We start from the raw sequence: 14,915 nt of genomic DNA, 5'->3' as shown, positions 1-14,915 counted from the left end.
TGAAAGCAAAGTGTGAATTTTTTTTGCTTAATCGATAGGTATTTTCACATAGATTCACGTGGTATAGGTGAATATAGGCGACATTTTCTAGTTTGGCCGCACTAGAGTGTCAAATTTGGGTGTTTTTTCATATGCAGGTTTCGCTAACATACTGAATTTCAAATACCGTTAAAAATAGTTTCCATAAGCAGAATTTGAATTTTTTTAGTTTGTTTGAAAGGTAGTTTTATATGGATTCATGAAATGTCCACAAAAATATTTTCTTTTTGTTAATATGGACGGATTAGGCTTTCAAACCAACCATATCTCAATTGTAATTATTTAACATGAGCTCTGTTAAGTCGTTAACAGAGGTATGTTAATAGAAATGGTAGGTGTCTTTACTAGTTAAATTCGAATTTATCTTCACACCCTTACCTAAAGTAAGATTAATGCTTCATATTTGTACTGTGAACGCATTCGACATAAAAAATATTCATAAAAGGGTTGTTTTTATGGAAAAGAAAAGTGTTTTTTCAAAGCAAGGGTAGCCTATTTTTCTCAAAGCATGCCTACACCTTGTCTTATGCCCACTATCGAGTTTACCTGTGCAAGCATCCACTTTTTGAATGTCATCGTAAGGAGTGAAACACTTACATTGAAGCATATGGCAACCAGCAGAAGGAAGTGTCCGGTATGAACAGCGGAGAAAATTTGGCTTCTTTTCCGGCATAAAAGTAGATTTATCCGAAATTTTCGAAAATTATGCAGGTGGGATAACTTATTCATCCGCAGCTGTTAAAGATAGTACATTTGCTTGAGGAAGTCGCAACTTGCTAAATGCTTATAGAAAGAAAGAAGTGCTATCTCTCAGAAATTTATGTAATGACTTTTTTTAAGCATAGTAATTGTTATGCTAACTGAAATGTTAATTCTTCCCACTATCTAAGGTCGAGCAGAAGGCTTTGCTCTTTTCCCAGTTTGTGGTCCCTTTCTTCTAACCAAAAGTTCTATCTAGTGATATGCTTACTAAATTTGTTAACGCTAACGCTAGATAACTATTCGCTTGAAAGAGATGAGACATTTCCAAAATAATTTTCGGGTATTATGTCCGAATACTTTACAATCATTAAGTGCGAGCAACTTACCTATTTTTCGATTCCAGCTCAATACAAACACTAACAGTCTAACATTCAATTTTCTGGTATATTTGTATAAATACAATAACTACAAAAAATTAAATCCAGAAAAAAGGATATAACAATAAAAACACTCATGCTTAACGACATAATGGCGAGAATACTTTCAACAAGTGTAAAAAGTGTAAGGTGAAGTAAGCAGTTAAGGTTAAGGTGGTGTTGTTCTGGTTTGCATTATTTACTGAGCAATACATTTCGTGTTAGCTAATAAGTTGTTTGTGTTCTTCGATTGCGATTTTCTAGAAAAAAATCCAGTTTTGTCTCTCTCCGCATTATCGGTATACTTAAGCTCTGGCAAATGTTCGGGACGAATAAATTTTTTGAAAGGCCATTTATGTAGCCACGATTGTTGATCTAGAGCTGTTGGTTCTTCGACTTGAGATATATTACCAACGGCCTGAGTATTTTGCGGATGTAATAATAGTTGAGTACGGATTTTTTGTACAGCCAGATAATCAAAATTTTCCACATTTATTATGGGCATAGGCTGAGCTTTGGTCAGCTTATTCTTTTGAGTTTTGGCGGCATTTTCACAGTGCATCTGAGCTAACACGTGGGGTTGTAAACTGTGGGAGTGATCGTTTCGAACGTTTCGCGTATTTAAACTGCGCCAACGAAAAAAACTGCGCAAACGCTGCCTTCGATTATCACTTAATGGATCACTCTGACCACATAAATCTCTGACCAGATCGGGTTGTTGACACTGCCTGCAGACTGACAGCGCGCGTGTTGTGGGATTTTGTGTAAGGGTATTATTGTAAGGGACAGTTTTCGATCTTGTAGCGTCTCTACTATTGTAATGTGTATCAGTGCATGCGTAAGTTTGACAATTACAACTACTCCTTGCGTGCATAAATGTATGATGTTTTGATGGCGATGTCATGCCGCCAGAAGTAATTTGTGCTAATTTATAGATATTATCATAGGATGCTGATAACATACCTGTACGCTCATCATGATACTCATCGTCGTCCGAAGACTCCAAACGATCCTCAACTAAGGAAGTTTGACGTGAAAGACCCTGTTAATTTGGTTGTGGTGGTGATGGTGGTGTTGTGATTGAAAATGCAAATGTTTTGTTTTTCGTCATTTTTAAATAAAAAGCAAAAAAAAAAAGAATAAAATTGTTTTTGAAGCTTTTCGACTACTCATACTAATTTTAAAAGCAGTTTTACTTATTTAATTTGGAACTTAAAAGTGAAAGCTTTGTCAATTGTAAACGAAAATTCGCTAAATTAATACGCAAGCAATTTCTAATAAAGGTTCTCTAAAATTCCTTGTACGCTCTTGAAATAGTAGCTCGCAAAGCTTTTACTCTAAAAGATCGTAGAACTTTAAGAGTCCACCAACTACTTACCGCATTATGTCGCCGACGTGGCGGGGAACGTTTATTCCATAATGCCTCCAATTGATCAAAGTGCTGCGACTGAGCCAGAGCAGCTTGTTCGGGACCCAAATTAGTTTGTGAAGTTATAGTTTTCATCTCGGCTATTTTGGAAATCTCCTCCATACTGGCTGATACAGAGAAGCGTCGTTTCAAACGCTCATCTACTTGAGCCATCATCACCGAAGATGTAAGATGACCGTACTTCTTCTGCCAAGTGTATGTATCTAGTGACACTTCCTTCTTGAGCAAACGTTTCATTTGACGTTTAGGACCTTGAGGACGTAGATCTTAAAAGGCGAGAAGGTTGATAAAGTAAAATATAAACTTCTCTATAGTGCTTAAACTCTCTTCATACCTTCTACATCTCTAGCTGGGGCCGAATAGGTGGGCAATTTTATATATTGAGCTGGAGTATTGTGCAAACATATTACTGGCAAATTAAAACTGTCGACAAGTTGCACCAAAATGCGTGAACAATCCATGCTAATGTCAAAACGGGAAAAGGGTACATGCAACTGCAGGGAAGTAAGAGCTAGACCTCTTTTGGTTTCCCAAACTATCAAAGTCTTATCATCACTGCCTGATACCGCTGTCGTGCCATCAGCTGAAACTTTTACACCAATAATTGCTCCTAAGTGACCTGCCAATGTGTGAATTTCGTCCCCGGTATGTAAATCCCACAGAATTAAATTAGTATCTTTCGATCCCGATATTACTTGAGTTTTGTTGGTTATCGATACCGATGCACAAGTCACAGCATCGGTGTGGCCTACTAAAACTTGGGCTAATTTTCCTCCAGTAGCCTGCCATACCTTCAGAGACATATCACGTGAACCCGTTATAATATATAAACTATCAGCGGTAATGGTGAAACAAGTAATTTCATCGGAATGTGCTACCGAGTACTTTTCATCTTCTCTTGTCAAAGACCAAATCTTTAGAGTGTTGTCGCAATTGGTCGAAATGGCAAATTTCATGTTATTTGTGGCAGACAGACGTTTACCTGGCCCCTGTATAGTTTGTAAAAGATTTCCACCCTGAGCCATCCATACATATAAATAACCATCACGATCGGACGACAAAACACGACGTGAATCCATTAAAACAATAACACAACATATTGGAGCCACATGACCACGAAAAGTGTTAATAATTGAACTCATGGCTATGCTCCAAACGTGCACCGCACGGTCATCCGATCCGGTCGTTAAAAATTCACCATTGGGAGCGAAGCAAACACTGCTTACTGGTGCGCTGTGACCATCTAAAGTAGTCTGGTATTGTGGAGTGTTGATCTGCATTATGTGCACATGTTTGCCGGAAGCAATGGCCACCAGTTGCGAATCACGTGAAACGTCAAAGCAGATAATAGGTGGTAATGTAGTCGAGGGCGATCTTTGACTTTGAGCGCTGCGTTTAACGGATCGTTTTTTCCGTTGATTATGCGAATAAGGATGAACGTACAACTCTTCATTGCGAAATGAATAGAAAGTGATTTTATTCCCACCCACAGTAATTAAGAAATCGTCATTGTCCATAGCATACAGTGCTGTAACAGGGCCAGGATTCGGCGGCATTGAACGTATCAGACGACCTGAGTGCATATCATATATCAAAGCTCTTGTATCTTCACAACCCACTACTGCGCGTTGACTATCTCGTGCTATATGTAGGGTTCGCACCTGGAACGCAAACGCACTTGAAAGTAGCTGTAAATTTTGTTGTCCAGTTGGACAAAAAATACTTACTTTAGACTTATGACCCTTTAGGGTATGCAATTCTTTGCCTGTTGCCAATGTACGCACATACAAACCATTATCGTCACAGTGAGCGAGCAAAAATACCTAGAATGAAAAGGAATAGATGGTTGTCTTTTCTTGTTCGGGATAATAGATTCAAGTTAATCAAATTCTCCATTATATAATGCCCAAAATTAAAAATTTTATATATATCTAACATTTTTTATTGGTTCATTGTCTACAAATAACGATACTAATTTTTGACATTTGACTGGTGGCATTAATATTTTTACGCGTTATAGGAAACGTGTGACTTAAAAGTTCGTTTAATCAGCACCTTTGCTTGCCGGTTTAATGCGAGTACCTACGCCTGATAGCACGGAGGATTAATAGCATAGGCGATAATCAAGCGAGAATCCTACTCAAAGAGTAGGGCAATCCGTGAAAGGGGTGCTGCTATTCCTGAAATACCAAAGTAAGAAAGAACGCGCATGAGCTTTCTTTGTTGCAACTCTGGTTAGCTTCGAGGCTTATCTGAGCTCTGATTGTTTAGCGTGTCCAGGAAACTTCGAGGTAACCACAGTAACCACCAGATATTTCCCGAAGTGCCATGTCAGTGCAAGATAAGATTTCTCTGGTAATCTGATGGGTAACGGGAGACCCTTGGGACACTCACAAATTCTTCGTCTACGCCGAGTTTATAAAGCTCGTCTCTTATTATACCTTGCCGAAGAATCTTCCCAATCGGATCCCTGCTATTTCCCATCACCATCAGAAATTAGCAGATTTCATCGTTTCCGCAACGAGAAAATATACGAATGCAAAATAATGTCTTCTTGTCACTAAAGAGAACAGGAACACGTTTCGATGCTCTGTAACATGAGGTTTTAGCTTAGCAATCTTGTTTCATTTCTTGTTTTTTTAAGAAGAATACAACCATGCATTAACAGGATTGTTAAGTTCTGGCGCAAGCAAGAGTTTAATGGCGGGAGATGTTTTGATGCCATTTTTGTCGATTTTTTGTTTGATCTGATTTTTCGTTACGGGAGGAGGAAGACGCCGATTGAGAAAAAAAAGAAATTGTTGGATTTTTGCGGGTTAAACAAGAAACAAAAGGATGCCGTAAAGTATCAATTAAGCATTATGATAAATTTCAACAGGAAAATATTTTATAATAAAAAAATTGAAAAGGATTGATAATAAAAAAAAAAAGCAAACACAAATACAAAAAATTGGAAAAGTAAAATTATAAAGAAAATTGAAAAACTTATTTATAAAAACTCAAGTAGTAGCTAACAAAAATGATAGGTCCAAAACTACTTAGAACATATGTTTTTTTCTTGAAGAAATGCTATTTTTATTACCTATGTGTATGTGTGCATAATGAAAGTGAATCAAAAGAAAAACAAGAAAACTTAAAAATGTGTGAAAAAAAAAGTTGTTAATGAATTGCTTCTTGAGAAAACGAATAAGAATTTAGTTTAAGTAGAGCACATCCCTACCAAAGTGTTCCCTGTAGACATATTATATTATATATAGAATGAGTATGGCTAATTACAGCAGGAACAATTACAAAAAACGGTGATTTGTTTGTACTCACAAAGCAACAAAAGCCTAACCAGACAAAACATCAAGAAGTAGAATTGTGTCGCAGACAAGTAATTATAAAAATGAAACATAAACGAACTCCACTTGAAATAAAGCTTTTTGTTATTGACGCCCAAATTAGAAATTGCTTCGCCTCTTTGGAAGAAGCAATCAATTATTTTTAAAAATCTTTTGGCAAACAAATCAGCGGATAGCAATCAGTGACCAATAAATGTAAATATGTAGCAAAAAGAAAATAAAGATTAGTTTGAAAAAAATAATAAAACGCAAATAAATTGGTTCATGAAAACCGAAAAAATTGTGAAAAAAATTTTTTTTTTCTCGAGAAAGATGTGAAAAGAGAACGTTAGTCATGAAAATTCGGCTTTACAAAGGGCGCTGCAAAAATTTCGCAATCTATAAATGAGACCAACATTGTATGAAGCTTTTAACACGCAAAGTATGCGCAGAAATGTACGCCGACTAGTTGCAAAGAAAAGTGTACTGTTTAGACGATGCCGACCAATGGGTTCGCATTACAAGCGACACCGTCAAGGTAAGAATGCGCCAATAAATTGGAGCTGGTAACCAAAAATTACGGAGATGTTGAATTTGATTCGTATATGTCAATTACCTAATTAACTTCATTTTTGTTTGCACCGCTTTCAAAGTGTATTTGTATTGACATGTCCTATAAACACGAAAGATCTTAGTATTTATTATTGGTTTCGTACTTAAAGTACTTTAGATTATAGCTTTTTGTGCTTACAAATGTGCTAAGTTTTTTTTTTTTTATAGTGACAGGAAAGCAGATTGAAAAGGGTGTTCGGAAAGCTCCTAGGGGCACATAGGATCCTCGTTACGGTAGGTTAGGGTTTTGTATGCCCGCATATTCGATAAGGGCGAAGTGCGTGCAAAAATGTAGAACCTCTCCCACATCTCACGATCTAGCTAGCTCAACTATGGCACGTACGCATGATTCATAGACCTTTATTTCTCTTTTAGTGAAACTATACGGTTGCACTTCCTTAGATACAACAGGCGTCGATAGACTTACTACTGCATTAGTTAAGTAAAAATGGTGTAATGGTAAGGTCGCGTAAAATTAATTCTGGTAAACACAGACACGCCTAGCAACACGAAAGGTGTCTTATCAATATGGGGCCACAATATCAAGGAGGAATTGTAACCACAATGCAATGTGGTTCTAGCCTCCTAACAGAGAAAGTTCCACAGTTTACTTGTAACTGCCTGGTTCAAAGATTGCGTAGACCATAGCTGGGCAATGGTTAGACAGACTAACAGATTATCGATTCGATGCTTTTTTGGAAGCCATAACATTCTTAAAATAAAATCAGGGTTTTTGACTAGATTTCTTTTTCTTTTGTCCTTCAAACCATAGCTGTGATGAATCGGTAAAGTTTTTTTCGTTAGGAAGAAAACATATCGGTTCTATGGCGAATTTAATATAAAAACGCATCCTACTGCGGGTGCACGCTTACACGTTGAAATAGCTTTAAATGCTATGCGATGATATATCGATTCAGTTGTGTCTACTCGACGTCGATTCCTTTATTACAGGAAAGTCTAAGGTGAGAACGAACATTTTATGTCATCATCAAGTTGTGAAGAAATGTTTGTTGAATGCATCTCTTAGCAAGTTGCCAGATAGCTGAGGTCTCTTTCCATCTGCCGAATCCGAGTTAGTTATTATTTATATTTCGATTTCAATAATTAAAATTTACACCTTTTTTTATTTGAATAACCAACGTTAACGTCCTTAATTGCTGCAAATTGCGGAATAATTCTTTTCATTCCATACCTAATGATGTTGCGTTGAATTTAAGTAAAGTTCGCCACATCATTTTCATATTTTATCGTTTAGAGTTTTGCTGCCGCTTCAAACAGCGATATAATTTTTATGTAATGTAATATCTAATGTTTTCGCTATCAATTTAAGTGATCATAATTTATAATTGAAAATTTTTCTAAGGAATGAAAGATGTGCTCTCGTGGGATCGCAGTGAACTATTATATTGAACGGGCTACACTTAAGATGATAACCCGACCTGTGTCCCAACTTGATTAGTTTCCGTTTGCACACCTTTTCTTGCAATTCTTTGTCCGAAACTTGGCAATAGAGTCAGTTCTTATAAACATCAATAGACAAGAGCAATTTTTTACTTGAGTATGCTGCCAAGTTCAATGTTTCGTTACAGCACGTGAGGGCTGTGTCTTTGGTCGGGTCAGGCTGGCTGCAAGGCCCTCACACCACAACAACTAAAAACTTAGGGGACGGACGTGTTCAAGATGAAGAGGTAAGTTGATTTACAGGATCAATTTGTAAATCTGATAATTTACTGCACTCCAGGTGCCAGGGATTGCTTTGTCACTTTGCGTTAATTGTTCGCGCCCGTTCTCGGGTCCGAATTCTTTACATGTTGGCTTAGGCTGAGTGTGTTTCTCACACCGCGAAATGAGACAATCTGGTACCTGCCCATGAGATTTGCCACGACTACAGACCATCACAGGTGCGAATTTCAGCTGCTGAGTAGCTGTTTTCTTGTCATATTTATAGTAAAGTAAAACCCTTTAGTCCCTGCACATGCTCTTGTCATTTGAATTGTACTTTGATTAAAAACTTTAGAGTTTAACTCAAGTTATCTTCACAATAGTTAGTAAAACAAGTTATTTGTTTTGTGTGTAAAAGGTGTGTGTATATTACACTTTGCGCAACCCGTAGGGTTTTTTTCCGATTTTTTTCATAATTCCTTTCGAGATGAGTGTAACTTTCTTACTTTTTCAAAATCCTTTAGACTCAACTATATAAATTTACACGAGTTTACATTTAAATTATATTTTATATTTTTTATGAGTTTGTAGACTTTAATAATATACGGGAAAAATGAAAGATGGAATAGAAAAAAAAGTACGAAAAGAACAAAAAACGATAATGCCTTACTAAAAGTTTTAGGTGGTAATGATGTGAGTGTAGTAGTGTTGTCGTTGTGAATGATGATGATGATGACGAAGGTTGACAAAAACCTTGCTGTTGTTGTTCTTGTCAAGGATGTTCTGTCGCATAAGCACAAGTTTACATAAATGCTTTATGTGCACACACACAAACTTGTAAGGGGTATGATTATGTGCCATGTAGGTGATGTTTATTCAGTTTTTATTCCTTCTTGTTCTTCTTCTTGTTTCTCTTGGCTTTGTAACCCAGTTAAAATTCTAAAAGCTTTTGTTTACAATTTCAGTTTTTTTTTTTCCTTTCATACAAATCCCTGGCTTTGTTTATGTTTGAGAGAAACGTTAGATTATGATGTGCATTAATTGTTAAAAAAAAAAAGAAAAGAAAAGCGGGAAAATAAATACCAAGTGAAGAAGAAAAAAATTAAAATTATCAGGGCAAATATAGGAAAACTTGATCTGCAAATAAGTAAAACAAATCCAACCATGGACGTCCTAATCCGAATTCCCTGATATCTTAGATCTTTGTATTTCCAAGAAGAAGACGCCAAACATCGGGTCATATTAAACTACTGGCAGGCTCAGTGGATGGTGAGTGCGGGCCATTTCCTTGCTCTGATAAATACTTGCACTACTATTACTTATACAGATTACAAACGGTTTACAAGAACAACTTAAAAATATATTAAAATTTTCAATATCAAAAGTCTTTCGAGTTTTGGGGAGACATTTGTACGCGTTTTGTAATCTGATGAGAAAAATTTTAGTTTTCTACTACCGTTCTTACAATTTTAACAATGCTTACATTGGAGCCCAGGAAGTAAGAATACATATATATTATATATATATATATATATATATATATAAGAGAAATTTATCTCTAATAAAGTAAGAAATATCTTCCTAATATGTTATGTGAGGCATAGCCAAATCCAAGTGCTAGATAAGGCCAAGTTTTCCCCCTTTTCTTTTTTTTGGTATTTAACCAGTCACTCAGTGGATATTTCCTATACGTTTTGGTACTATGGTGACACGTTGCACTTCAAAGTGAAAATAGCAACCATGGTGGGAAAGACTACTGCTAGTCGGTTGAAAACCGAGTGCTTAAATACTCGAGAGGATTTAACTTGATTCGATTTTATTGTATATATAAGAAGGCTTATTGCGTTGCTCAAAATAGAAAGCAGTTTAAAATGACACTCCTTGCAGAAAGACTCTGTACACAATCAGCTTGCCGCTCTACATGAATTGCAGGTCGATCTGTCTTGTCTATCGACACATTTATTCATCCCTTTCCTTTCTCATCATTCTCATCTCTTATCGTTCTCACCGTAAAGCTATCCTTTTTTCTGCCCTTTAATCCGCATTTCCGAGTGTCCGTGTCTGTGCATTTTCAGTTACTCGTCTTCGAGATTTTGCCTATTCATTTATCATTTATCTTCTTAAGTGATTTTTTGTGTCACTGTGGTCTGCTCATCTACCAGCGCTGAAAAACTTAAGCTTACACTAATGAAGTTTAAAAACTGATTCAGAATCTCCATTAAACAACATTAAAAGATTAGAGCAAATTAAAAGTAAGTGAAAACAATGTAGTGGATCACGTCCCACCATTAAATGTCCAACACCAACTTACAGTCAGGCACATAACGCATTTTCAAAATGATATGTTATATGGGCATTGGTCGAAAAAGTAGTTCGGTTCGAATCATTTTGTATAGCGTTCGTCCTTGGAGCAAAAGACGTCAAGTGCACAAGTGCATTTCATCAAAACATCTGAAAAATTTCGGCCTGTAGCTTGAAAACAAGAAGGACGGATGGACGAATTGAAAGATGGACAGACAAGTTGACTTAATATACGCTTGTACCGCACGTGGTGTAAGATATGACAAAAATGAAGCAGTTCTTAAATTGGATATAAGTACCCATTTATTATGGCTTATTTGAAACCCATAATAATTGTTTTTCTAACACAACTATAATGAAGAGTAATTACTGATTAAGAAATTTTTTTGTTATTGATCTCGAAAGGTCTTGTAACATTTTTTTTTTTTATTCACTGCCCAAGGATGAAGTAACGCTTGCTTGACTTGATCTTTCATGTGTCTTTCAGACGCCATAAAGTATATATAGTTTGTTCATGCTAAAAGTCTGAATCGATTTAGCAAGGTTGGGTTCGCTCGTCTGCTTTTCGTTGTTGAAAAAATCACAAAAACATTTCTATTAAAGAACTTTACCAAAATATTTCACAATTTTCATGTATTGGCTTGTAGCGTTGACTATGAAAGATTCTTTATAAAGCGAATAAATTTTTCTCATACGTTGTTTTTGTTTTGAAATGTTTAAATTATGCACAATATTGCTTTTGTTTTGTGTTTACTTTTAAAACTTAAACTCACCGAATCCCATGACACGTCGATACGTAATACCGGGCTATTCATTTGCATACTATTCAGTAGCGTGTAATCATCCAATGACCATAAGCAAATACTTTTATCATGACTCGATGATATAAAAACATCACAGGTGGTCACTACCTTCACACCAGTTACAGCAGCGCGATGATGAGTAATCTTGTGCAACTGAAAATAATAAACAAATATTGAAAGAAAAATAGAAAGAAGAAAATAATTTACATGCACATATATATATATATAGGTATATAAAATTTTAAACTTATTATGTTTATATCGTAAATATTAGGTCGAATTGAAAATTCTCCGTGGGATAGTGTTGATGGTTATATATCGCGCAACATTCCCCTGATTGTCTCAAACGAACATGCGTCTAAAAGATGATATTTCAACTTACATATTTTGCGAAGATAGTTATCTAATTCTTTGCTCGTGTAAAAATTTATATTGATTTGAAAATGAATGAAATATTTGACGAAATACGCTACGTGATGTTGTTTACTAAAAAAAAGGTCAAAACGCTACAGAAAAAAAAACAAAATTTGTGAAGTGTAAGGTGAGAATGCTGTGAGTGAACGAAGGACCCAGGCGTGGTTTGCTCGGTCCCGTTCCAGAAATTTCAAAGTCAAAGATGCACCTCGCAGTCACTGAAAAAGTCGATGAAATTTTTCAACTGGTAAAGCAAGTCCGATACGCAAGCTGTCAGCGAAGGTACTAATCACAGGGCAGTGTAGAATCGTTTGAGAAAAGCAGGCTACAAAAAGATGCTCGAAACTGCGGACAAAACCGCGCGGACTTTTCAATATAACCTAATATATATTCACTTCTTTGTTAGCAATTTCTCTGTTCTCCTCGCTGTTTCCTTTTCTTATCTCACTTGTAGTGGATAATATATTAAGTTTGTACGGCTTTATGTAATACTCAAAAGGACTAACAATAGTTCCATCTTTTATTATGCCGGTTATGGAAAATAGTTGTGATAAGGTGATCTGTCCCTCTGTCCGTCTGATGTCTGCTCATGTCTGTTCAATCTGCAAGGCCGCAGTTTTCGAAATGCAAATCGCTACATCGAGCCAAGCAAAGGGATGAAACCTAATATAAACGGTTGGGTTTGAACTACTATTGCGACCATTTCCTAGGTAATGCTGTATTTTGGATAGTCGTTGTATAAAGAAAAGGGATTAAAGTTTGAAAAATTTCCTCATAAAAATCGCTGAGGAAGCATGTTTCGATATTTTAAAGTATTGTGAAAAATTTTGATCAGATGGGGCAATTTTTTAAATCCTCCCATTCGCGAAAATGGGCAAAAGAATTTGAAAATGACCCAAAATTTACTCGGATATCTCTACCATGCCCACACGCCTATGCAATAAAAACTGTGAACGCTTGTTCTCCGTGTTTTTAGCTTATTACGCGTAAAGATTATCATATAAATTTTCACTTCCATCAGAAAAATTGAAAAAATCAGCCGCGACCATCTATTATCGTAGAGTAGGAAAATGTAGTTCTCTTCCTGCAAGCCTTGTTTACGATGACGGTGATGGGTATAAAAGATGCGGTGACGACAGAATGTAATTAATTTTCTTACTTGTTTACTTTATTTTACACCTCATGGAAAACATAATAAATTTTGCCAAAGGATTTTAACGCACTAAATATTTCATATGTTTTTCCGTGTCCGAGTAAATAACAAACACGAATTTGTTTGCCTGTGCGCTCTGGTTTTTAATTAGCCAATGTCTAAAATTACAAACCCGTCCCTATGTGTTATATATAAGTCTTTTATATATTATCATTACTATATGGACACTACCAAGTCTATGTGATTTTACGTGGGCTTAGGCTGCACTACAAGAATATGTCATTACGTTACGTTTATTGAAAACGTCACCTATGCTTGTATAAAATCCCAACTGTCAATTATGGAAAACTTTATTTACAATAAAACATCGTTTAAGCGCCGTTATTTTTCACATTGATCCTCTTTTAAGGGTAAGGTAACAATGTATTAAGTTTCAATGGATTTATGTAACGTCTAGAAAGGCGTGGAATATACCATTTTATGTCTTTGTTCATGTGTATTTGTGTTCAACCTAAAAGATCGAATTTTCGAAGATAAAATGGGATGACAGAACTGCTTTCAGGTTCATTGCGAATGCCTTAGGCGATATTTGTAAGGGAATAAATTTATGATTATTAACATCTATTGGTTATTAAATGATGTTAAGACGGTTGTAATTTTTTTCTTCTTTTACTTTCTTTTTATTTTTAGCTAGTTAATTAAGCTAATTATCGGCTGTCAGGCGAAAATTGGTTGTACATATAAGGCCGTGTCACATATCTTTTGAAGAGCATAAGTTAGCCAAGTGGTTTATATAAATATATAAGCAATCAATTCTTAAAGGCAAGTAAAATTTTGTACATAAACCTGTAATTCTTTTTGTATCTATGATATTTGCAGGCTTTTTAGTTCTTTTTATATCCATCACCGGAGAATGCGGAATATATTCATTTTAGCAAAATGAAAAGGAAGTTTTAGAGACCTCACAAAGAATATATATTCGTAATAGCGTGAAATCCTGAATCGATTTGATCATGTCCGTCTGTCCGTCTTTGTAATGTCTGTTTAAACATTCTCCTAGCGGTCCAAATGAAGCCATCGAGTTCATATTTGGCAACAACATTGCAAGTTATTGCACGCAGGTTGGTATCAAAAATGGTCCAAATCGGTCAAAGGGCACGCACCGCGCAAGCTGAGAACACCTCTCTTTTCAAAGGCAATGAAAAATTAGTTTTTTGCTTATTACTCATAAACTATGGCAAATAAATGTACAAAAATTTGAACGAATATTCTACGGGCGATGCTGTAGCATCTATGTACAAAAACGGAAAAAATGGACCACGCCCAGAAACAAGCTTCAAAAACACCACAAAATATACAAATTCCTGGCCAACAACAACCCTTGAACGTATCTGAACATGTCCGCCTGTTCGTCTGTCCATCGGTCCGTTTGCGCAACTTTGTGTAAATACATTGCCTAAAAATTTGCAAAAGAATTCGGAATTGACCTAAACTTTTCAAAGGACACGCCTGCAATGCCCACCTGCTGCTACGACAAAAACTTTTATTTTCAAAATGAAAGAAATCAACTGCCTCCGTTCCATATTATAGACCATGAGAATATATTTCTTTTACTTCCCTTGTCTTTTCTTGGGGTAAACGTTGAACGGTATAAAAGATTCGGTCCCGACCAAATTTAATTTTCTTACTTGTTTTTCTTTTTTTTTCAGTATACAACAAAAACTTTCTTCCCCAAGAGCGTTGCCACGCGTGATGATATTATTAGTTTTATGATTATTTTTGCGGATGATTTTCAGACATCAGCTCATTTGCTCGTGTATGTACATTTGTAAAACATTAATTACCGTTTTTTTTTCTTGTTTTATTATTACATCACATGGTGAATTAACATCGTTGAGATTAACTTTCTTATAATGTAATACACGAAATGATAATAACGATGTAATTTATACTGATAAACTGTAATTGCTTCCTAACGATTTTAGGGGCTTAATGGCAAAGAGAGATACAGTATTTTTTTTTTTTTTTGAAAATGCTGATTGACGTTAAATTTCACCGAAG

At 35.8% G+C, this 14,915-nt stretch overlaps 1 protein-coding gene across 1 annotated transcript; it reads right to left on the bottom strand.

Moving 5' to 3' along the window:
• Window positions 1-1,325: 1,325 nt before the first annotated feature.
• On the bottom strand, window positions 1,326-12,404 carry LOC119643979. The gene is made up of 6 exons (XM_038043492.1): window positions 12,393-12,404; window positions 11,258-11,440; window positions 4,314-4,409; window positions 2,921-4,247; window positions 2,536-2,852; window positions 1,326-2,199 (listed from the first exon to the last, which is right to left on the bottom strand). The coding sequence occupies exons 1-6, from the start codon at window positions 12,402-12,404 to the stop codon at window positions 1,357-1,359; spliced, it is 2,778 nt and encodes a 925-aa protein (XP_037899420.1). The 3' UTR covers window positions 1,326-1,356.
• Window positions 12,405-14,915: the final 2,511 nt, after the last annotated feature.

This window comes from Glossina fuscipes, unplaced genomic scaffold (assembly GCF_014805625.2).
Source record: "Glossina fuscipes isolate IAEA_lab_2018 unplaced genomic scaffold, Yale_Gfus_2 77528, whole genome shotgun sequence".
In the NCBI taxonomy this organism is placed as follows: domain Eukaryota; kingdom Metazoa; phylum Arthropoda; class Insecta; order Diptera; family Glossinidae; genus Glossina; species Glossina fuscipes.
The sequence above is the reverse complement of the archived record's forward strand: the minus strand, read 5'-3'. Positions and strand labels throughout refer to the sequence as shown.

What these genes read in the sequence shown, in the direction of transcription:
- LOC119643979 (XM_038043492.1), bottom strand. An exon ending in TCGACGTGTCATGGGATTCG is followed by an intron (nt 4,410 to 11,257) that starts GTGAGTTTAAGT and finishes TTTTCATTCTAG; the next exon opens with GTATTTTTGCTCGCTCACTG. An exon ending in TAAAGGGTCATAAGTCTAAA is followed by an intron (nt 4,248 to 4,313) that starts GTAAGTATTTTT and finishes TTTGCGTTCCAG; the next exon opens with GTGCGAACCCTACATATAGC.